At 35.0% G+C, this 25,816-nt stretch overlaps 1 protein-coding gene and 1 pseudogene across 4 annotated transcripts in view; both read left to right on the forward strand.

The window, feature by feature from the left end:
* KMT2E (lysine methyltransferase 2E (inactive)) overlaps nt 1–25,816 on the forward strand; it is a 75,782-nt gene that overhangs the window by 22,549 nt on the left and 27,417 nt on the right. For 3 of the 4 annotated variants that reach the window (XM_088797801.1, XM_088797800.1, XM_074340600.2), the window contains 8 exons: nt 12,029–12,143; nt 13,201–13,430; nt 16,285–16,365; nt 20,674–20,732; nt 21,475–21,647; nt 22,023–22,061; nt 25,249–25,479; nt 25,590–25,720. In XM_088797801.1, the coding sequence (XP_088653927.1) occupies nt 12,029–12,143; nt 13,201–13,430; nt 16,285–16,365; nt 20,674–20,732; nt 21,475–21,647; nt 22,023–22,061; nt 25,249–25,479; nt 25,590–25,720 (1,059 nt within the window). Of the gene's footprint in view, nt 1–12,028; nt 12,144–13,200; nt 13,431–13,907; nt 13,997–16,284; nt 16,366–20,673; nt 20,733–21,474; nt 21,648–22,022; nt 22,062–25,248; nt 25,480–25,589; nt 25,721–25,816 lie in introns of all 4 variants that reach the window. The other variant, XM_088797802.1, reaches the window with a different exon arrangement.
* On the forward strand, nt 1,648–6,438 carry LOC141573187 (L-lactate dehydrogenase A chain pseudogene; annotated as a pseudogene).

Genomic DNA, 25,816 nt, shown 5'->3' on the forward strand with positions numbered 1-25,816 from the left:
ACTGGAATAATGAGACCACCTTTCTTATCAGGAAGCTCTAAAAGGTTTTTTATTAACTGCATGTCCATAAATGTAAGCTAATACTAGAAGTAGACATCTTGCTTCTAGCATAATTTCATAGGATAATACGAGCAATCCAAGAGAAAGCACATTTTGGATCATCATTTTAAGCATCAACTGTGTAGAAAGTGTTGTACTATAGGTTCGGGTTGCAAGTGTAAACTTTTATCCCTACTTAAAAAGGTTTTTAAAGGTGAAATTAATTTTGTTAAATATTTTATTTAAATGAATATACCTAGAGTATTATCATTTTACATATCAGTATAAAAATATTTAGATATTTTATGTTTTAGTCTTTAAAATCTGGCATGTATTTTATACTTCTAGCACCTGTCAATTTGAACTAGCCACATTTCAAGTGGTCAGTAGCACATATGTCTAGTGGCTACTGTATGGATAGAGAAGCTGAGGACTAGCTAGCAAAGTAGTCGGATCACAGAGGAGAAAAGAAGACAGAAACCTAGGCTAGTTATGACAGTTGTAAACGTGAGATCATAACCTACGTCTTTCGGAATAAGAAAGATAAAGATATAACTATGAAGTAGATATTGTTATTCTTAATTTATAGGTGAGGAAACTGAAGTTATGAAGCAGGTAAGTGGCAGAGGCAGAACTGACGTGTTGGTTTTAGGCCTTTCCTGTCATAGCACCTTTACTCATATTATTACAAAAAATGATTTATATAACATAGCTACTTTGTTTTAATATATGGTGCATGTAAGTAGTAGTTTCGGTTTTTCTTAGGAGTAGTAAATTCAATATAATAAATGACTGCAGATAACAATGGTATTTTCAGGTCTTTGCTCAAGGATAACAAATGTAAAAGAAAACCTAGACTCCATTATCACTAGATAGATAGGAAAGTTGAGCCAGAGTTCACCTGTTTATTAGACTTGTATGTTTTTTATCCTAATGGATAAAACTTACCTTTTCTGTTCCAACCATCTGAATTCCTAAATTGGTTAAATAGGAGGGGAAAAAAAGATGGGTAATCCTTCTAGAGCTGGAAAATGGGAAGAGGTATAAATAGGGAATTTAAATTTCTTCTTTTGTAGCCTTTTAAAAAGAAAAACCAAATTACATTTCTCTCTCAGAGACTGGGAACATGATTGCTAACATTGTACATACCTTTTCATATTATTACTACCAAAGAGTCCTTGGTATCATTAGAAATCATTATAGTGAGCTTTTATGTAATTAGGTGTATTTTAGGGTGAGGTGGGCAAATTAGTAAATGTGACATGTGTAAGTTAGAGGTGAATTATGTTGGAGGAGAGCTCCTCCTAGTACTATGCCTGGCAACGTAGTAAATGCTCACTTGTTGACTGAGTACTAAAGAGAGAATCCGAGTTTCCAGTTTTGTTCTGCCACTAACATAGTACTAGTGAGCTCTAGAAAGATTTAACTCTGTTGGCTTTCTAGGTATCACATTTAATTGGCCATTCTTTCTCATTTTTTGCTAGTTCTTCTGCCCCAAAATCTTTTTTTTTTTTTTAAATCTAGGCTCATCTTTTTATTTAAATAACTCCATCTCTATCCAGTTGCTTAAGCCAAAACCCTAAGATGTCATTCTTGATGGCTCTTTTTCCCTCGCCCTTCACATCTAATTCATTTGTCAGTCCTGTATCTTCCTCCAAAATACACTTAAGGTCAGTACAGTTCCCTCCATTTCTCGTCCAAGTCCTTGTCATCTCTTGTCTGGACACTGCAGTGGCCCCATGTTCCATTTTCGCTTCCTACAGTTCATTCTCTTTGTAGAATTTAATGCAATTCTTTTGAGCATAAACCAAATCATATGTTTCTCCCACTTGAAAACCTTCCAGGGATTACTTGTTTCACTTAAAATCCTAACTTCTTTTGGCTCCAAACGCCCCACTTCTCTAATCTCTACTCAATATTCTCCCCTTAGCCTACTATTACTCCCACATTGATATTATTTTCCTTGTTCTTTTGAACCTTCTAAATTTGTTTCTGCCTCAGGGCCTCTGTAACTTGCTGTTCCCTCTACCTGGAACATTCTTTTGTTCTTAGCATAGTCTTAGCTGAGCTCAAATATAACTTTCCAGTGAGACGTTCCCTCTCCACATTGTTTAAAATAGTATCTGAATAACCTCTCTGAATCTTTTTACTCAAATACAAGCTTCGTGAGTACAGACACATCTGTTTTGTTATATAACACTGTGTCTGCAGCACCAACCACACGGCCTGGCATATTGCTTGAATGTCTCTTGGCTGATTATATAGGAATGATTATTGAGTGCTCATATCTTAGCTCATTCTATTTCAGTTGCTTCGGAGAGACAGAACTAAAATTAAAACATTTTACAGCCTCTCCATTGCAGAAAGATGTAAAGCACTCTGGAGTTGAACAGAATGTCCCTTATTCGTAAAAAATTCTTACACAATTGGTATGATTTCAATGAGTTGAATGCTATAGTTCTTTAAAGTAGTAGTTCTAGTTAGTACCTATTTCGAGAAGCTGGAAAATACTAAAAATCAGTAGGAAACTAGCAGAATTAAAATAATGACTAGAGAGAGACTGAAATTTACTACATCCATTACCCGAGTGACTGTACTGACAATGATGGAATACGTTAGGACAGAATTATAGAAGAAGGAGGGATTGAAAATTCTCCAGCATAAGAATTTTAACAAGTGATGGTATTTTTGCTTGGAAATTGTATTTTGCCTTGGAAATTTAATATCACATTCTCTTTAATTGATGAGAGATTAAATGATGAAATTTCCCAGATTATGTAGTTAAAAGTAGGAGTTTAAAATATAACTTTATGTTCTCAACTGTAGAGTCTATGGAAAGGTCCTGGATTAAATGATGAAATTTCCCAGATTATATAGTTAAAAGTAGGAGTTTAAAATATAATTTTATGTTCTCAACTGTAGAGTCTATGCAAAGATCCCGGATTAAATGATGAAATTTCCCAGATTATATAGTTAAAAGTAGGAGTTTAAAATATAATTTTATGTTCTCAACTCGAGAGTCTATGCAAAGATCCCTCTTTGGAAGCTCTGTGGTTATGTGCTGTATATCAAAAATAGGTACTTAAAACTGATTCAAGTTTTGTGTGGCTAAACAGCCAAATAAAAGATTCTGCTATAAATAAAACAACCTAATAAACAGTTTTCAGAATTCAAAACAGTCTATTACGGGGAAAAGTAAATTCAAAGAAGTTTGGCATGTCCTATAATAGCTAGTAATTAAGTGAATGAAAAGATCATTTGAAACATATTTGGCAAATGACACCAAGTTTGGTAAGATTTAAAAAATACATTATAGACCTGAGCAGCTACTGCCAAGTGCAGATACAATGCCACTGGCACCCACCATCCTGCCCACCTGCCTGCCGTGTACTTCCAGTTCATTTTGGTTCTAAGTCTAGTATGGCAGCTCTCAAGGATCAGCTGATTATGAATCTTCTTAAGGAAGAACAAAGTCCCCAGAATAAGATTACAGTCGTTGGGGTTGGTGCTGTTGGCATGGCCTGTGCCATCAGTATCCTAATGAAGGACTTGGCAGATGAACTTGCTCTTGTTGATGTTATGGAAGACAAATTGAAGGGAGAGGTGATGGATCTCCAACATGGCAGCCTTTTCCTTAGAACAGCACAAATTGTCTCTGGTAGAGACTATAATGTGACTGTAAATTCCAAGCTAGTAATTATCACAGCTTGATTCATTTGGTTAAGTAAAGCTGTAAAAATTATAACATGCACTACAGGCGATTGTGATGCTGGTGGTCAGCAAGAGGGAGAAAGCTGTCTTCATTTGGTCCAGTGTAACGTGAGCATCTTTACATTCATCATTCCTAACGTAAAATACAGCCCCAACTGCAAATTGCTTATTGTTTCCAATCCGGTGTATAGCTTGACTTATGTGGCTTGGAAGATAAGCGGCTTTCCCAAAAATCATGTTATTGGAAGTGGTTGCAATATGGATTCAGCCTGGTTCTGTTAACTAATAGGGGGAAGACTGGGAGTTCACCCAGGAAGCTGTCAGGGGTGGGTCCTTGGGGAGCATGGAGACTGGTGTGCCTGTATGGAGTGCAGTGAATGTTGCTGGTATCTCCCGGAAGAAAATGCGCCCTGCTTTAGGCACTGATGCAGATAAGGAACAGTGGAAGGAAGTTCACATACAGATGATTGACAGTGCTTATGAGGTGATCAAATGGAAAGGCTACACATCCTGGGCTATTGGACTATCTGTGGCAGATTAGGCAGAAAGTACAATGAAGAATCTTAGGTAGGTACATCCAGTTTCCACCGTGATTAAGGGTCCCTGTGGAATAAAAAGGTAATGTCTTCTTTAGAGTTCCTTGCATCTTGGGACAGAATGGAATCTCAGATGTTGTGAAGGTGACTCTGACACCTGAGGATGAGGCCCCATTGAAGAAGAGTGCAGATATACTTTGGTGGATCCAAAAAGAGCTGCAGTTTAAAAATCTTCTGATGTCATGCTACTTCACTGTCTAGGGTACAACAGGATTTTAGTTGGAGGTTCTGCATATTGACCTTGTCATTTGACCTGTGACTGATCAGTAATATTACGACAGCATAGGAAAACCACCAGTTTCCTAAAGTTAGAAATAGGAATGGTTCATAAAACTCTGCAGCTACCATATTTTGCTGTGTATGATACGCACTTTTTTGCCCAAATTTGTGAGGGAAAAATAAGGATGCGCATTATACATGGGTATACTAACTCCATATCTATATAAATGTTCTTAATTCTTTTATTTATGCTTATGAGTTAAAAGTGTAACTCTACAAATCAATAACGATACCCGTATGCAAAATAATACCCTGGAATACGGCTTTGTTGAACTTACGACGATCTTGCAACAAAGTTCTTGGCCTTCTATGATGCGTAAATATTGTACATTTGTTACCGGTACATAAAATTTCTTGTACCATAATGTTAAAAAACAAATACTGAAATTCCTTTATAATACAAAAAACAAGTACCTAAATAAATAAAAAGTTAAAACGAAAGATTTTTTTTCCCCCTGGAAGTTTGGGCCCAAAACGTGGGTGTGCATTATACATGGGAGCGCATTATACATGGCAAAATGCGGTATATCCCAATGCTGGGTAGCACTTACCTTGTGTCATCTTAAACTGGTTAGTGTGAAATAGTTCCATCTCCTCAAAGGCACCACCACTGCCAATGTTGCACACGCAACAGTTGCCCTTCAAACTATTGTGTGTTTACTGTGCATTGTGTAGCTTCTAGTTCCTTTACCCTACATGCCTAGTCCAACTTTTTTTCTCCAACCAGTCACATCTGAGGATCCAATGTATAAATCCAAAATTGCATGTCTTGTGCATAACTGTTCTAAAGGATCATATTTTGTGTACTATATGTATCAGAGTAGTGTACATTGGTACATAATGTAAAAATAAAAGTCTGCATATAAATAATGCAGCCAACTACCCAAGTATCATGCCAACTAAAACACCAAATAAACCTTGAATAAAAAAAATAAAAATAAAAAAGAGCATATTATAAGAAGGAAGGCTTCTAGGAATTATTGGTAGCTTCTGGTTGGTAGTATGATTAATAGATTGAGAAATTACCAAGAGTTTCACCAAGAGTTAAGTCTTCTTCAAGTAATACAATATTTGGAAGTCTTTTATTTCCACACTGTCATTGAAAGCATCTAAATAGCAGATGATATAAGAGTGATTAATGCACCCTGTGTTCTTATATACCTAATACAAAATTAATGTAGGTAAATCAACAAGGTGGGTTGGTCCCGTACTTGATAATTGAAGGAACTTAAGGATAAAATTACAGAATTATTAGTTGTAATAGCAAGTTGCACATTTTAATATTCTTTTCTTAGATAAAAAGTTTACCAGTTTGGACCCTCGCCATCATACATTCATGAGGATCACTTTGAAACTAGACAGAGTAGTAAGTTTTTCTGTGAAGAACTGAGCAAAGGTAACTTGTTTGTCAGCAGGGATGAGCGAAGCAGTCTTAGAGAAGCAGTCTTTTTACATGCTCTGATCAGCTTCACGACTTCTGAATCTACTAAATCTGGGAGAATTACATACAGATTCCTCAACTTCACATTGGAAGCCCTCAGCTTTATCTTGCCATGCTGCTACGCTGATCACATCATAACCTTGCTTGGGGGAGAAACAAACCATTAGTGTGTCTGTATAGTTTTTCAGGATAAAGACCATATTCTTTAGCTGGATCCCCAAGCTACTTTTTGAACTGGTCCTTGCCTAACATACCTGCCCTCATCTCTGGCCCCTTCTCCATACCTTTAACTCTTCTCTGCTCTGAATTTTAGCAGTTCTTTTTATTCTGTGGTTCCTAAACACCAGTGAATATAAAATTTAAGGTGCTTATCAAAATATAGATTTCTGAGCCTGATTTTTTAAATTTTTGATTCATTTGGTTACGTAGAGCTGTAAAAATTATGACATACACTACACGTGATTGTGATGCTGGTGGTCTACCACGTTCAGTGAAACATGCTTAAATGTGTCTGTGTTGTCTCTCTGTATGTATGCCTTCTGTCTGGAATAACTTCTCTACTTCTCCACCTCTCTGTTTCTTGGGCTGGTTAACTTATTCTTTAAAATTTGCTTGAATGTGATGACTGTTATGAAGGGCCCCTGTGCCTACCTCTGATGGCAGTACTGCAATTATTGATACACTTGTTAGATTTCATTTCCGGCAGCTCAGTGTCTTCTGCTTAATGTGTGCTCAGATGTTTATGGAATGAATGACAACTATATAATTGTAAGTTCCTTGAAGGCAGAGACACTGTCTTATCTTTCTATCTCTCATAGTCCTTGGCAAACATTAGGCTCTCAATATTTGTTTAATTTGTGCTAGTCAAACTGAAGTCTATGGATGTAGTCCCCAGGGGGCTCTGTGAGTAATAGAAAGTTTTAACATGTTGCTATTTTAATTTTGAGCTAGGAAAAAATTTCAGTATGTTTAGAATCTTCCTGGATGACTGCCACTTATACCGAATACTGCAATGATATTTGTGCAAGTTCTTGAATCTGTTCGATGATGTTGGTACACAGATCACCTGAAATCCTAGTTTAATGTAATGTTTCTCTAAATCCAAATCTACAAAGAAAAATCCCTTTCTATTACAGGGGTTTGTATATTACTTTTGAGAAACAGCTAAATAAACACTATCCTAAAGTCTGACTGACCTCTCCATGCTCCTCGAAGACTCCCCATGCCATTTTTCCCTATCTTTTTGCCTGTGCATGGGATATCATCTTTCTCCATCATTACTGGGTTTTTTTGTTGTTGTTTTTTGTTTGTTTGTTTTTTGTTGTTTTTAAAGATTTTATTGGGGAAGGGGAGCAGGACTTTATTGGGGAACAGTGTGTACTTCCAGGACTTTTTTCAAGTCAAGTTGTTGTCCTTTCAATCTTAGTTGTGGAGGGTGCTGTTCAGCTTCAAGTTATCTTTTCAGTCTTAGTTGTGGAGGACGCAGCTCATCTCCAGGTTCAGTTGCCGTTGCTAGTTGCAGGGGGCGCAGCCCACCATCCCTTGCGGGACTCGAGGAATTGAACTGGCAACCTTGTGGTTGAGAGCCCACTGGCCCATGTGGGAATCGAACCAGCAGACTTCGGAGTTAGGAGCATGGAGCTCTAACCGCCTGAGCCACCAGGCCGGCCTGTTGTTTTGTTTTGTTTTTTAAGGTTTTATTGGGGCAGGGGAACAGGACTTCATTGGAGAACAGTGTGTATTTCTAGGACTTTTTATTGGGAAACAGTAGTATGTTTTTCCTAGGACTCATCAGCTCCATCCAAGTCAAGTTGTTGTCCTTTCAGTCTTAGTTGTGGAGGGCGCAGCTTAGTTCCAGGTCCTCCCTTGTGGGAGTCGAACCAGCAACTTGTGGTTGAGAGCCCCAGCTCCAACCAACGGAGCCACCCAAGAGCTGAGCAGCAGCTCATTGACTTCATTCTAGTTGCGGAGGGCGCAGCTCGTTGGCCCATGTGGGAATCAAACCAGCAGCCCCGTAGCCCAGAGCTTGTGCTCTAACCAACAGCCATCTGTTCGCCCATTACTGTTTTTTTTAATTAATGTTTTTCAATAGGAGATACATATCTGGTATAAAATTCAAATGTTCAAAATCCTGCATATCTTTCAGGAGCATTCTCACCTTTAATGAAACCTCATAGTGTTATTTTTTTTGCCTTCCTGTTACTCAAGTAGATGCGCCCTTCTCCTGAAAACCCTAGAGTCTAGAGCCTAGAACTTTGACCTTTTGCAACTCCTTCAAGGGGTCTTTTTCGGTTCGACTAAACATGCAGACTTACAAAACTATCACAGACCATGCTTGGCGCTAGTCTATATGGTGTATAGGACAGGAGCCACAGCCTGTGAGCGGTTAGCATCAGGTGTTCCTCTCTGGGAGGCCATGCAGGAGTATAGTCAGCCATCCAGGAGCTATTTTTTTTGGCTTCTCAGGTGACTGCTCAGGTGCAAGGAGACAAGATCCATGTTGTGAGTCTCCCTGATACAGAAGCCTCATGTCACTCAGAAGCCCATAGTTCTTGCAACAAGCATAAGCAGAGCTTCCAGGTTCCCTGCAAGGGCCCTGGAGTCCCTGCACCGTTGGGAAGTGCAAATCTGTGGTATCCTCATCGAGTACGAGGTCTGACAGTTCACGAACTCAGAAAAAGTGCTACATACCTCATTGCTGAATATCACTATGTTTACCTTCGAAGTACTCCCCTTGGGAAGCTATGCACTGACGCCAGCACCTAGTCCACCCTTTAAAACATTTTGGAACTCTTTCTGGAATGGCCATAAGAGCTGTCATCGTATTACCCTTGTTGTCTTGAATGTCATCAAAATGTCCTCCTTTCGATATTTCCTTTATCTTTGAGTAAAGAAAGAAGCCATTGGGGGCCAGATCAGATGAGTAGGAAGGTTGTTCCAATACAGTTATTTGTTTACCGGTTAAAAACTCCCTCACAGACAGTGCCGTGTGAGTTGGTGCTTTGTTGTGATGCAAGAGCCATGAATTGTTGGCGAAAAGTTCAGGTTGTTTTTGTCTAACCTTTTCATGCAGCTTTTCAGCTCTTCCAAATAATAAACTTGGTTAACTGTCCAGTTGGTACAAATTCATAAAGAATAATCCCTCTGATATCAAAAAAAGTTAGCAACATCATTTTGACTCTTGATTTGGACTGACGGAACTTTTTTGGTCGTGGAGAATTGGCTGACTTTCATTGCGCACTTTGACGCTTTGTTTCAGGGTCTTATTGGTACACCCATGCTTCATCACCAGTGATAACATGGCCCAAAACATCATCTTACCTCTCCAAAAGGTCTTGGCAAACTTTGACTCTCCTTAGCTTTTGTTCATTGGTGAGCTCCTTCAGGACCATTTTTGATCACATCTTTCTCATGCCAAGATTTTCAGTTAAGATTCTCCTGTTTCTCTATCGATGTTTACTTGGTCTGCTAAGCGTCTCAGTTCAGCTGATGATTTTGACGCACAATTTGAATTCATTTTTGCATTGTTTTTGTCAGTTCTGCTCGTTACTGGCCGCTCTCACCTCTCTTCATCAGTGACGCATTCTCTCCCCTCAGAAAAACATTTAATCCATTTGTACACTGCCATTTTCTTCATGGCATTATCTCCACAAATTTGGACTATGTCCCTGATTTCACTTCCACTCTTGCCAAATTTAACAAGAAATGTAATGTTTGTTCATTGCTCTAATTCAAGCTCAGTCTCATGATGGCACACAAAAACACACAACAACAACAATAATGAACGTCACTCAACAAGACACCACCACACGTCGACAGGAACACAACTGTGAGACACTGATACACCAAGGTTATGAAACCTTACTGAGCTGTTTGTACAGTGCTGCCAATGTAAGCGCACGGTGGCAAGTTTGCAAACTTAATTGTCAGACCTTGTATTTATAGTTTTCCCAATCTAGGTAAAATTAATTTACCAATCAACGGTCATTTTTATTAATGTGCCTAGCAATACAGCAAATTAGCTTACTAGGTTTTTACGGGAAGAGAGGTAGAAAGTTAATTAAAGATCAAAGTCTCAGAAGAGGAAACAGTTTTGTTAAGCATTTACCCATACTACTCTTATGGCATTACCCTATTTTTACCTTGTATGGTGTTTTTGTGTATTTTTTTTTGCTAACCCCAAGATCCTCCCAAGATCAAAAACTCTTTGAGGGCTATGAGTATAGTTTAGATGTCTTTTTTCTTCTGTGTAGCATCTAACAAAGCACCTTAAACATGTAGTGAACATCATCATAGAACTACTTGTTGAATTAGTTTGTGCGCTTCTTTGACTATAAGGTAAATCCACCAAGAAACTTAAAAAAAACCCCACAATCGATGAATGGAATTTATAGATGGAAACAAAGTGGAGGAATAAATCTTCTGGATGAAGTGGTAAAAAACAGTGGTATCCCCTTCTAGCCTTACTGGGTTGCTCTTATTTTAATGCCTATGTGAGTTCTTTGGAATAGAGACTGTATAATAATATCTCCAGGTGCAAGCTATGTTAATAGTGATAAGATACAGATTTGAGAAGACTGAGTCAGCAGAAAATGGCAAATGTTTCACTGTGGGTAGGGTCAGAATACTAAGATAAGATCCTTTCTTGACTTTGATTCAGCAGTGAGCTGCTGAATGCAGCCAAATGGTCATCATTATCACTTTGTACAGTGCATTATACTCTAGGCTAGGGTTCCCCACTGTGCTGTCTGCCACATCTTATTGAAGCAATAAATGCATCTCAAGAAAGAAATGATCACTAGGGCTTAAGGGGCTGTGTTATAAAGATGATTAATAAGATTGAGAACTATTAAGAAGTCTTAGACCATGAAGAGTGCAAATAGTACTAAGTTCTAAGGAAACGTTTTGGATAACAGGTAGGATAAGGGTTATTCTAAAACAATCATCTCAAATGGTGGCTATGATAAGAATAAAGCCACAGAAGCGAGTCATGTCGTGTGTATGCAAGGGAGAAAATAATGTCAGTGTTAATTGGCTCCAGAAGTAGGTTCACTACCACACTGATCAATAGGAATGACCAGAATAGGACTCATGAGGATTGATAGGGATAAAGAAGTTGAGAAAGTGATGTATATAAAATGCTAGGCCGGGGAGCTTTTACAAGTCAACCGCAGTGGGTGAGTTGTTATTCCCAGTTGTATCAGTAGTATCATTTAGCCATTCCCAGGCCACAGCTGTGGATCTCACCATAGGCTGCTGCTTGTGGTTTTTATAAGCAAACCTTGGTTCATTGTAAGGTTTCCTATTTCTTAACTTTACGGGGATTTTCAAGGCTTCCTTATACCTTGGCTCACTGACATACACAGATGCTCCTTGATTTACGACGAGGTTACCTCCCGATAAACCCTTCGTAAGTCTAAAATGCGTTTAATACATCTAACCTACCAAACGTCATAGTTTAGCCTAGCCACTTTCTACTGAATGTGTATTGCTTTTGTACCATCCTAAAGTAGAAAAATCGTTAAGTTGAACCACTGAAAGCCGGGGACCATCTGTAGTTTTGAACATTGAAATGTATACTTCACATTCAAATTGGGGTCCGTATAGATTCAGTGTGTCCTTAGTCCTGTTTAAATTATTTCTACCACTTTTCTCCACCCCTGTGCATAGTGTCCCCAGTGCCACCAGGTATATTAAATAATGTTTAATCTCTAGTAATATTTTTTTAATGATAGAGGGAAACTATATTTGAACTTGAAGGTGGGACATTTATTTTACTTAAATAAAAATTTTGTTATGACATGGAATCTAGGTAGCATATATCTTATCCACAGGGTGTGTACCTGCTGTGAAAAAACATTTTATTTGTATAGCCAACAAAAAAAAGTGCTTATAATTTTAAATTGATTAAAAGGGAAAAAAATGAATGGAATTCTCTTTAATGCAACTTTTTTCCCTCCAGACCAGAATCCGTAGAAGCTAGCCCTGTGGTAGTTGAGAAATCCAACAGTTATCCCCACCAGTTATATACCAGCAGCTCGCATCATTCACACAGTTACATTGGTTTGCCCTATGCGGTAAGTGTCAAGCATTTCTCTAGAAGGGTATTTTTTATATCTAGAGGTTAAAAGTAGATGTGTGTGATATTGTGCTTAAAACTATTTTAAAAGCATACTTGTTTTATACTATCTAAATAATTAGATATAATTTATTGTTTAATTTTTCATTGATCTACATTTATTTAAGGGATTAAAATTCTGTAAGAGGAATTCCCTAGAAGTTTTATTGTTATTACTATTATTTTGTGTTTTATGCTATCAATAGTTTCGTGTTATAATTCATTACTTTATAAAAAGACTAGGTAGAATTGTACTATCGTTAATTCTAAATTATATAGCAATTTATATAGTAAATTATATATTTACCATTTATTGAGCACTTATGTGCCCGACTCTATAATAAGCAGTTTTACATATATTGTCTCATTTAATCTTCAAAAACAATTTCGTGAGATAGGTATAATTTCCATCCCCATTTCATAGCTGAGAAGATGAAAGCTTATCTACATTAACTTACTCAGTGTTGCATAGCTGTAAGAGGCAGAGCTTAGATAGAAACAGTTGCAGAACTGGATACATTTCTGATATTATTGAGGTACAATTGTGAGAGAGTTTTACGATTTATACCAGAATAAGACATACCCAATTAAAAAAAATTCCTACTAATACTTTATAGTGATAATGTGCCTTTTGTAGTTGTTTTGATTATTCTTTAACCTCCATATTCCTGAGGTTGTTTTTTTTTACCTCTGTTCTCACATCTTGCACCTGCTTTTATCTTGAAGGTGGGATTATATGACCAGAGGACTGTGAAGATATCTTCTGATTTGGGGGGGGTGAAGGGATTGGGATTTGAGGAAAGTCATTGTGAAGGTGACCAAGGTTGTAAATACACATTTTCACTTACTACTATGGTTTAATATCTAGCTTCACCAAGTCATTATTTTAAAGCTATTAAGGAAGAAATGGGCCAATTTTATATCTCAAATATTCAAATTAAGGATTGAATTTTAAGTTGCTTAGTTCGTATCACTGTTGGAATTATGTTGTGCTATGTTTGTGTTCAATTATCCAGGACCATAATTATGGTGCTCGTCCTCCTCCAACACCTCCGGCCTCCCCTCCTCCATCAGTTCTTATTAGCAAAAATGAAGTAGGCATATTTACCACTCCTAATTTTGATGAAACTTCCAGTGCTACTACAATCAGCACCTCCGAGGATGGAAGTTATGGTACTGATGTAACCAGGTGCATATGTGGTTTTACACATGATGATGGATACATGATCTGTTGTGACAAATGCAGGTAAAATATTTCATGCCATTAGTTTATTTATTTATTTTTTGACTGCTGCTAACCTTTGGTTGTTAATGTTGGAGAAGATAATTAATTCCTTTTGAAGGAATTAATGAATGCATTTTAAAGTGAGATTTCTGCTACTATCGATGCCGTGTGTTTTGCTCTTAGAAAAAGCCCCTATGGGAAAAAAAGCTATCTTAGAACTGATTAGAATTCCTCATTGCTAACTGAGTAATAGGCAATCAGTTCTGATCATTATTCTTATAGGATCACATTTCTCTTTTCACTCATTCAATAGTAATATAACTACACATAGTAGTAAACACGATAGAAATGAGAAGAGAATTGAGTCCTGTATATTTCCTTTGGAATTATTTGTGCTGTATAGTCAACTGTGATTTTCCAGTTTGGGGGAAATTATACATTTTGATTGATGTTTGTTTGACCTGACTCTCTCACCTCCTTTTGACTTGAACCTTGCAGCACTCTGGAGTCTCCTTGAACCAGAACCACAGTCTCCCCTCCCCCAACCCTGGTTCAACCACCAAGAAAGGCCTCTTCCCCTAGAGAAGGTGTGATTGGGACAGAAAGTGGGGCTTTGTTTTCCTTTCTTTTCTTTCTTTCTTTTTTTTTTTTTTTTTTTTTGTGGGAGGGAGTTGGGGAGGATGGAGAGGGAATAGTAGGATTTCAGCCTAAAAGTTACTAAGTCCATCCCCTGCATAGTGTGGGAAGCAGAGAGTATTTAAGCAGTGCACTGTAGAGGGTAAGAAAGTTTGATAGCTTTACACAGTTTCCTGAGTCTGGTCCTTATGGCATAGCTTCATTATTTGATTTGAAATAGTATAGCATATATCCATATTTGAATGTGAGTGTAAAAATGTGTCCTAGAGCCAAATATAAATTACTTTGCATTATTTTGTAATAGTGGTCCCATTTATTAGGTTAAATGATTAGAGGTTGGATATTATTGATATAAACATGCATTTAGGGTTATATTTCAAAAAGTTTATTTACAAAGGGGAGAGTTAGTCAAGTGGAATGTGAAATTTGATATTTTTATTGAAAGGTGTAATATTAATACTTTGAGTTAATATTAATAAAAACATATCGTACCTTTTCAAATTTAAAAATAAATTCTTATTACCTGTGGCACATATCATTATCATGAGCAATCACATCAGTAAATTTATTTAGGAGGTAAATTTAAAAAATAACTTCAGTGATAACTTGTTTTTCTCATTCTTTTTTAATTAGCTACTTGTTAGAAAATTTCAATTCATATTTTAACCAATCATATAAAATAGCTTTCTCTTAGCTGATCTTGTCTAAGGTGATAAATCACATGCCATTTGCAATGTTTTTATTTTAATGCATAATCTAAACAGTGTTTTTCTTTTGATTTAATTACAATGATCTATATATAATATAGAATTATCTCTATTAGAAAATAGTGAAATAGTCCTTAGGATTTATACCTATCTACAAATTCTTGAAGGACCAGTTCACAGTTTTTGGATTACTCAAGGTATTTACTTCTCAGCAACTGCTCTCTTTGTTATGAATCTGTTTTTTATTCTATTTTTCTACTGCTTAACCTGTAGTGTATTGCAAGGCTTAATCTTTTCTAGTCTTGTTTTATATTGCCTCTGTGTATTTTCATATACCTACTGCCCATACTCATCTTTCAAGTTTGATATGTAGAGCTCTGATCCTTTATTCATTTTGTAGTTCTGTTTCTTCTGTTGTCTGCATGACATCATTGCTTATCCCCCAAATTCAACTTAATTCATTATTGTAACCCTCCATGTCAGGTGCTCTGCTTTTTTTTTTTCCTGCTTACCCATGCCACATCTTTGGTATATATTCCATTACCTTCCACATGCTACCAATTTTTATTCCAAGATTCTTAGTTAAGAAGTAAAGAACAATACAATAGCAATTAGTAGCTTATATATTAGAATGGCTAATTATTCTGTAAAGAATAATTAAAACTATTTCTAGAAACAGGCATATATATCGACTTTAGACCAATTTAGTCTTGGCAATCAAATGTAATAATAATAAATTGAGGTTTGCCTCATGCTGGTCCATGTATTCCATTAAAAATAGATAACAGAGTAGGTTTAATCTCTAGTCTCATAGAATATTTCTTTGATTCTTTAATATCACCTTCTTTGCCATCATTCTAGTTCTGTCCTCCTTTAACTCAGGTCTGGAATGTTGGGAAAGCCTCTTAATTCGGTTTTTCTGCTTCTAATTTCTTCTTTGAATTAATAACTATATACCATCAAAGCATCTCTAGTTGTTACCTGTTGCCAGTTAGAGGAAATCTACACACATCCTGACATTCCCAAGTCCTGTTAATATGACTTCAATTTACTAATCCATGTTTACCCCCCTGTATTTCTCAAAATGAACATTCCTCTTCATATATATTAACCGCCTCTGGCTGTTGCTCCTCATTTCTGCCTACTTGAGAAAACATTGCTACAATAGTATCTTCCTAATTTCCCAAATGAGGTTCTGTTCAACTTTGTTATTCTTCAGGGTGCTTTTCCCATTAACTCCAAGTAGTGTGGACCTCTCTACTTTGTGATTGCTAATAATATTTGTAATGTATACCTTTTACAGTTTAAAATTATATTTGCTTTATATATTTGTCCTCTTGTTTTTACATCTCAAAGTTTTAGCTCCTTGAGGACATATTTCTGTGCATTCCTCACAGCACCTTTTACAGTACTAAACTCAAAGTAGGCACTTTAAGTGATAGTTAAATGGAATATTAAATTTTAATTTAAGGATGATTTTAATAATACTCTACATGTTCTGTTTTTTTGTTTTTTTTTCTTTCTTTTTTAAGTGTTTGGCAACATATTGACTGCATGGGGATTGACAGGCAGCATATTCCTGATACATATCTATGTGAACGTTGTCAGCCTAGGTAAGTTGTGCATACTGATAAGATAGCCAGGAATTTCACAGAAGTAATCTTTAGTTAATGGAAGTTTATGTATGAATTCTAGATTAAACAATTAGTGGATTACTGTATTTCATCAGTTCAAATACACTTTTCATTTTTATGTTTTTATTTTTCTATTCTGACATCTCTAAAATCAGGAAGAATTTTTCCATTAATTGTTATGGTTTACTTTGTTAGGGTTTTTACTTTATTAATGATGCATAAAATAACAGTGCATTTTCTAAGTGATGGTATCTTTTTTCACTGGAATGCACTATGTTGAAGAGTTACTAGGACATTCTCTTACAGAATTTTGTAGGTCTATAATATCTTTCCACCTTTTTTGCTGTTTTTTTTTTTTTTAATTTTTTTTTATTACGGACATTTCAAACTTACATAAAAATAAAAGACAATTATCAACAGTCTTTTTTTATCAAGGATCTTGTTTCATTTATACTGCCATATATTTCTTCTCCCCTTGATATTATTTAATGTAAATCCCAGATATGTTATTTCATTCATATGTATCCTTATGTATTTCAATATATATGTATTTATGTGTATATATTTCTGTATATACCGTGTTTCCCCGAAAATAAGACCTAACCGGAAAATAAGCCCTAGCATGATTTTTCAGGATGACATCCTCTGAACATTAGCCCTAATGCATCTTTTGGAGCAAAAATTAATATAAGACCTGGTCTTATTTTCAGGGAAACACGGTATCTATAAAATAATTCTTTTTTAAAAACCATAAACACAAAACCACTACTATACATCAAATTTATTATCATTCAGCCACTGTGAAATTATTGATTGGTTGATATGCATCTTTTTATGTCTCTAGTAATCTAAACCTACTCTCCTTAGTCTCATCAATCCCAGTCTCCTTTGCAATGTGTTTTTTAAAGGAACTGAATTGGTTATCTTGATGAGTTTGCTGATTGCATTACCATGGTTTAAAATGTTTCTCTGTCATCTATTTCTATAAATAGGTGTGTGATAAGATTTAGGTTTCTCTCTCTCTCTCTGACTATTTCATAGATTGTGTTCTATCAAGTGACACGTAGTAATCATGTTATCATTGATAGTGATTCTTTAGGTCCATTAATTTATTAGGAGTTGCAAATTAGTGACATGTTAATTCTATTGCTCATCCCTTATTAGCTGGAAAATTTCTATAGGAAAACATATCCCCATATTAACTGTTCAGTTTTCTTAAGATATATTTCAATGAGGAAAGGCAGGATAAATGTTTGTGGATCTTAGGCTCTATTTACCAGTTTCCAGAATAATGAAAAACATTTTAAGTATCATTATGAACTCAGGGATTTCAACGTATTGGATGTCAGTCTGTTACAGTTATTATGTCTTTATTGATGTTCAAAGTTTGTCCCATATTTGGTCAGTGGGAACCTCTTGAAGTTGGCTCTTGAGTCCTTTTGAAAATACCATAGTGTGGTACTTGGTAGTTTTTTTGCTGATATCACAAAGTGTCTCAAGCTTATCTCATACATCTATACCCCAAACTCACAATTGGTTTTCAAGACCAGAGTCTCAGAGCTAGTCATGCTTTGCCCCTTCCTACTGGATTGATCACTGATCCTAGATCTTTTTAGTAGATAAAACTAGGAAATATGTTTTTGTCTATTTGTTTATTTTTAAGATAAAATACATGAGTTTATACTGATAATTGCAAAATTAAATTGCAGTTAAATATATTGAGGTAAGATTTTGGTATATAACATAGTATGTTTCAGGTATACAGCATTGTAATTCAATGCCTGTATACCATTTAACTATTTCTGTGTTCCATCTGTATCTCCCTTTATTCTCGTTCTCAACAACACAGATAATAATATAATTAAAATACCACAATTACTGAATTGCCTAATTCCACAGACAAACACAACAGTCTCAATACTAACAATACCAACACTAGCACTGACAATATGATTGTGTAAAACAGTTTAGAAATTTGTCTTTTCTTAGTTTCCACAAGGGATGTGTACTTTATTGTATTTAAAGTCCCTTGAAAGAATTTCACTATGTGATTATAACACTAACTGGATACATACTTATATTGATGAGGTTCTTTAATTTTTGATTTTTAAAATAAATAAACCTTTTACGTTGCTTGTAGATTCACATGTAATTTTGAAACAATACAGACATCCTGTGTATCTTACAAAGTGTATTCCAGTGGTAACACCTTGCAAAACTATTAATACAATATCACAGGCAGGGTATTGACATTGATACAATCAAGATACAAAACATTTCCATCACTAGAATCCCTCATGTTACCTTTTATAGCCACACCCACCTCCTATCCCTCCACCCCTGACCTTTGACAACCATTAATCTATTTCTATAATTTGTCCTTTCAAGAATGTTACATAAATGGAACCATACAGTATGTGACCTTTGGGATTGGCTTTTTTCACTCTGTAATTCCCTGGGGAGCCAGCTGATTTGTTGCATATATTAGTATTTCATTCTTTTATATTGCTGGGTATATGTGCACCTCAGTTTGTTTCACCATTCACCCGTTGAAGGATATTTGGGTTATTTCCACTTTTTGACTATTACAAATGAAATCGATAAAAACACTTGTGTACAGGTTTTGAACCTAAGCTTTGTTTTCTCTGGAATAAATGCCCGAGAGTATAATTGCTTGGTCATATGGTAGTTGCATGTTTAATTTTATAAGAAATTGTCAAACTGTTTTACAGAATGGTTGTACCATTTTACGTTCCTACCGAAATGTATGAGTATGCTTATTATTTCTGATTGTTAAGGATTGCTTTTTATACTTTATTTTCTATAATTATATATTTGTGTAATTATGTAAGGAGAAGTCAACATTTTTCTAAAGTCAGATATTTAAGACAAGGTATATTCAAGTAAATGTAACTTTTTTATCCCTGTTCCTTTTACCCCAGAAATAACAATTTTTAAAAAATGGATTATTCCTTCCATTGTTTGTTTTCTTACTAGAAATAGATGTGTGTGTATTCCCTTCCTTACTTAGGTAAGAGGTAGTACATAGTTTTTGCCACATATCTTTATTTCTTTTAGAAATGTATGCTGAAGATCACTTCATAGTAGTATAGAGAGATTGACTTATTTCTCTCTATAGCATCAAGGTGCTCCATCTTTTTCAAATATAGTTTATTTACCCAGTCCCTTTTGAGTGGACATTTGAGTTTTTTCCAGTCTTTTGTAATTGCAAAAAGAAGTGGGATTGTTCAGTAAAAGGGTAAATATAAATGTAAAAGTTTGTCAGATATCACCAAATTCCCCTCCAGTAATAGCTGCACAATTTTGAATTCCCAGCAGTTATGGATAAACATACCTATTTTCCCAACCCTTACAAGAGTGTTTGGCCGACTTGGATTTTTGCCAGTTTAACTAAGTGAGATATGGTAATCTTAGTGTTATATTTTGCATTTTTTTTTACTATGAGTGAGGCTTTTCTATGTGATTTTGTTTCACTTTATGATAGCAGCCTTTTTGCCAGGTAGTTTTTGATAGGGTAATGTTGATGAATTCAGTTAAGAGTTGGTTAAAAACTGACCATTAGGGAGGGCAGTCAATTGAGCCATATCTGCTTATCACTCTGTGATGACTAGGATAGTTACCAGTGAGGGGTAGGACAGTTACATATCCTTGTAAACAGTAAGGCAAGTCTGCTACTGAGTTGTAGGCATTTCGGTCTAGAGCCCTTGTTCTCCCATTGAAAAATAATATCTATAGTGTTATTTGACCTCTAGACTAATAAGATAGGCAGTGAAAACATTGGGTGTGGGGGTAAAACAGTTACTATGGATGATAGGGGGCGTTAATGAAATATTTTACTTAATTATTAAATGTTAAGTGTTTATTATTTCAAAAGTGGGAATAATTTTAGGCAAATGGTATAATGCAAATAGATTCTAATTTAGTGTCGTACATTTATTTTAAGAAATTTAATTTGTGATTTTAGTTGCATTGTTAACATTTTTTCCCAGACTTTTTGCTTTAATATTCAGTTTGAAAAAAAATGTACTAGTCTCCTAAGTAAAAAGTTATTTTAACAGAGTGCAATTAATCACTTAACTGGCATCTTCTGCTAATAATGCTAGATCAAATCTAAACTGTGAGACAAGGGATAGTATGTATATTTTATACTGCCTTTTTTCTTCAGTGAGAACATTAGAGAAATTGTAAAGTTTATCATATATAAATCTGCTCTGTATCTAAATTTATGAAAGTTTGATAAATAATTATGTTAATATTTTCATGTAGGAGTTTGGATAAAGAGAGGGCGGTGCTACTACAACGTCGGAAGAGGGAAAATATGTCAGGTGGGTGAAAAGGATCTATAGGAAATTAGGATTAGTGTGAGTGAGAGAATAAATGGCCTGCATAGTTTTAGTCAGATGTAAACATTTTACTGAGGAATGTTGATGGTATATATAATTTAATGGGACTCCATTAGTTTATCTTTTGGAATAGTATTTCTTTCATTTTTAGGACCAGAATTTAGAAGTAAATTTGCTACAACTTTCATTTTGGCTTAAAACATGTTGATACCAGTACAATTAATTTTGAATAATCATAGTTTATTGAACTATTCCTGTTTGATGGACATTTGGGTTGTTTCCAATATTTTTTGTTTTGTTTTTATTACAAATATTACCTTCTACAAAACTCTGTTGGATACGTTTTTTGTGCTTTAGCCATTTTATTTTTAGATAGATCCCTAGAAATGGAAATGTTGGGTGAAAGGGTAAGTGCATATAGAATTTGCCTAGATATGGCTACCCTTTGGAGAGAATTGAGAATTTCTACTGGCATTGTATGCAAGTGCCTGTTTTCCACAGTCACACCATCAGAGTGTGTTGTCAGACTTTTGTGTCCTCTCTAGTTTAATGTATGAGAACTGATATTTGTCATTTGCATTTAACTATCCCTTACTGTGAGTGAGGAAGTTATAAAAAGTGTTTATTCTTCAGAAAGATGTAGATATAATAGTTTCTCATGTGGAATCCTGTTTTATTGTTTGCATGTATTACACATGCAATAATTTTTATTGTGCCTTTGAAGATGGTGATACCAGTGCAACTGAGAGTGGTGATGAAGTTCCTGTGGAATTATATACTGCATTTCAGCATACCCCAACATCAATTACTTTAACTGCTTCAAGAGTTTCCAAGGTTAATGATAAAAGAAGGAAAAAAAGTGGAGAGAAAGAGCAAAACATTTCAAAATGTAAAAAAGTAAGTTTTCTGTTTTTCTAGATGAGTAGATAGGAAGTGGTGGGAGCTGAGTTCTACAGGAATTACTATACTATTTTTTATACCCATTCAATTTTTCCATGGTTTTAATATTGAACACACAGAAAATTTAGAATCTTTCTTAGCATTGTATCATACACACATTTTTATGTTCTTATAGTCTGCATTCTATTTTTAATAGAACAGTATTCTAGTAGATGACTTTATTTACTTTCCTCTAGTTCTGGTGGTATTGGTTATTACCAAACTTTTTGTTATTATAAGACTTCAGTAAAAAGCTTTAGTGAACTAGTTGATGCTTAAATATTAATTATATCCAGTTAAAAAAAACTAACTCAGAATTCCATTTTATTTCAGGCCTTTCGTGAAGGGTCTAGGAAATCATCAAGAGTTAAGGTAAATACATTAAATTTAAACCTTTATTATCAGCTGAGCTTACTAAGTAGTTGTTTGTTCATAATCTTTATGCTTTCTTCATTGTGTGTCATTTCATTTGTTGTTATCTATATCAGAAGTGAGACCATAGAGAATTCTAATTGAATTGATACATGACTCTTAGAGTTTAGCACTGTTAAAATATTAAGTAAAAGGAGGAGGTATATAAGCAATTTCTAATAAAATTTTAGGTAATCTGAATTTTAGTTATCATTGCATTCCATGTCTCCATTACCACATGGTGTTAGTACACTAGACATATGAATGCAAATCACATTTGGAATATGAAAATTTGTTCTTTTGCATACTTGGGATTCTAGTGATTTAGTCAAGTCAGTTGTTACAAACTACTATAAAAAAATCACCATAGATCCACCATGTAAGTACTCACTAGTCACTTGAACCTTGAATTAATTAGAATACACCCTCAATTTTATAGATGCCAAGATTGCTAAGAGAAACAAGGCTACCCACCTCTGCCTCCCTTAAAAGATAGGTTTGTGTTGGATCACAGAGGTCGGCTATACAGTGGTACTATAGCTTTTTAAACTAGGTAGTAAAGGATAATGGGTTTTTCAAGTGGTCAGATACTAAAATAGGTGTGGGGAGCATGTTCTAGTGTATCTGTTGTCCCCGTGATATAAAGCATAAAATTATTCATTATTCCTGTTCCACATTCCTGGAAAACAAGTCATTAAACAGTTGTCCGATGATTATTCTTGCATACTTTGTAATTCTTTCTCAAGAATGTTAATTCATAGTGTCACTCAGCATACTGCAAGTCCAAAGTTTCATAAAATGTTCTTTATATGTTAAAGTTACTATTTTATACTTATTCTGTTAAACTTGGATTTATGGTATTTTTCTCTGACACAGAATAAAGAGGCCTGAAAAGTTTTTGGGTTAAGCTGGTGGAATTATTGATACTCCAGCAGTTTTCCTTTCTTCCCAGTTTATCCAATCACTTAGGCTTAACGGGGAAGGAACATGTTTAACCTAACTGAAATATTTTCATTTATTACAATAAAGTAGTGATTAAGGAAATAAAATTTTAAAAATGTTATGTGCATCTTTCAAAATCTTTTCCTTGATATCTCTTTAAGATCAAAACAATTCTTTTTTTTTCTTTGAAGTTTATTGGGGCAACAGTTGTCAGTAAAGTTACATAGATTTCAGGTGTACAATTCTGTAATACATTATCTATATCTCACATTGTGTGTTTACTACTCAGAGTCAGTTCTCTTTCCATCACTATGTATTAGACCCCATTTACCTTCTTCTAGAGCCCCACGCCCCCCTTACCCTCTAGCTCAATACAATTCTAATAAGTAATTCTGTAGTATTTATAAGATTCAAGAGATGTAGAAAAGCTGTATTAAAGATATATAAAGTCATTAGAGGGCTCTTTGGTGGAGGGGCAGGGCATAAAACAAAGAAAAATTTGAAAACTGAATAGATTTCTTTTAAAAAGCTGAGGAAAGTCTTAATATGTAGTGTCTCGTATTTGTATAAAAATGTTCTTTATCAAGTGGTCACTATAATGTAGAATATACATAAGTACATAAAATATGAATTGGTAAAATAAACCTACTCCTGTCAAATAGTTGAGCAACTTACTATACAGTTGACTCTTGAACAATGCCAGGTTTAGGGGTGCCAACCCCCTGCACACTCAAAAATTTGAGTATATCTTTTGACTCCCCCAAAACTTAAGTTGTCCCTTGGTGTCCAAGGAGGATTGGTTCCAGGACCCCCCACTGATATCAAGTCCCCTATATAAAATGGCAGAGATCAATGCTTATAGTTGGCCCTCCGAATCCTCAGACTCAGCTGCAGATCGAAAACAATACAGGTATTTATTGAAAAAAATCCACATATAAATGGACCCATGCAGTTCAAACCCGCGTTGTACATAGTTCAACTATAGTTTGTTTCATTGTAGGGAAGAATGATACTTTTTGTAATACATATAGATTAGTTACTTATATGGAAAGTTGACGGATGGTAAATTTTAGTGTTTCTGTACACATACATGTCTAACAAGATATATAAGGATCTTTATGAAATCTATATGTGGTGTTAAAATTTCAGAGTTGTGTTAGGTTGTACATATTATAGGAAGAAATTGTTTTCTCACAAAAGTGTTTAGTATTGTAGAAGGAAAATGATGAGCAGTATTTACAACTAAATTGAAATTTCACATGTTAAATCCATTATAAGTTCGAATTATGCTAACAATAAGACACAATATATGTTCTTGTTACCTGCATTAATTGGTTTTCATCCTAAGATTGCAAATAATTAATTATGAGAGTTCAGGATTTAATAAATTTTTAAAATGTGTGGTAATTGCCTTCCTATAAATTGCATTCCAGTGAAAAAAGTTTCCCTTTTTGTTTTGTAACATGAAGAAGAGAGGTGGTAACTTTATATGGCATTTAGCATCTTACAGATTTTAATAGGGGCTATAGAGGAGGAGCAAGCACTTGAGCTTGAAGGTCCTTGCCCTCATTATAATCCTTGAATTTAGGCTCTGGACCATTTGGGTTCTTTCAGATTCTGTGAAACATTTTATTCTCATGTCAAATTTGTCATGTAGACAATTGGAATTACACTAAATTAAGATAGCAAAGTTTGTTTTCGTTTTAAAATGTTAAAATTATAGTATATCAGAAAAGTTTACACTTAATATGCAGTATATGTAGTTTACATAATAATTGCACATTTATTCTGGTTAAATAGGACTGTGAGTACAGAATAGACATTAGCAGTCTCTAAAATCAAAAATTTCATGTACTGTCTTTTTTTAACCATTAGCTAGCTGATAGTGACTCGAAACTTTTGGGTAGTTGCAATTTTATTGATAGCCTCCATTTGGCTGCAGTAGTGACAGTGAAGCTTGAATTTCTACTATTCTGACTTAACTCGGCTTCTTTCAGTTTTCCAACTCATATTTGTGTGGCCTACAGCATAAAAATGTAGTAAGGTACTCATTTACAGTTTTGTCACTGGGACCCACTTAGAAAGTCTAACATTATTTCTAGTTTACATTATATTCTTTTATATAGATTGTCATTGATTTTGTGTATGTCTGTCTCTATAAATACTTTAAGTACAGATATCAATGCTTAGGTTGCTTTAATTTCAGGGTTCAGCTCCAGAGATTGATCCTTCATCTGATGGTTCAAATTTTGGATGGGAGACAAAAATCAAAGCATGGATGGATCGATATGAAGAGGCAAATAATAACCAGTATAGCGAGGGTGTTCAGAGGGAGGCACAAAGAATAGCTCTGAGATTAGGCAATGGAAATGACAAAAAAGAGATAAATAAATCAGATTCGAATACCAACAGTTTGCTCTTCAAACCTCCTGTAGAGGTAAATATAGCATTTGTCAAAAAGTTATAAAACAAAACCTTTTTCTACTGTTAAGTAGTTAGACTAAAAGTGATCAGGTTTAATTATTCTCAATAATTCTCTGATTTTAGAGCCATATACAAAAAAATAAGAAAATTCTGAAATCTGCAAAGGATTTGCCTCCTGATACACTTATCATTGAATATCGAGGGAAGTTTATGCTAAGAGAACAATTTGAAGCAAATGGATATTTTTTTAAGAGGTACATTCATTTATTTTTCCCATGTTTCCTAAAGTTATATATTGAATTTTTGGCTATTTTACAAGGATGCTGTGTTTATGTGTATTTTGTTTCCCT

The sequence above is a fragment of the Rhinolophus sinicus genome, chromosome 4 (assembly GCF_057876585.1).
Source record: "Rhinolophus sinicus isolate RSI-liver-muscle chromosome 4, RSI-T2T, whole genome shotgun sequence".
NCBI lineage: Eukaryota > Metazoa > Chordata > Mammalia > Chiroptera > Rhinolophidae > Rhinolophus > Rhinolophus sinicus.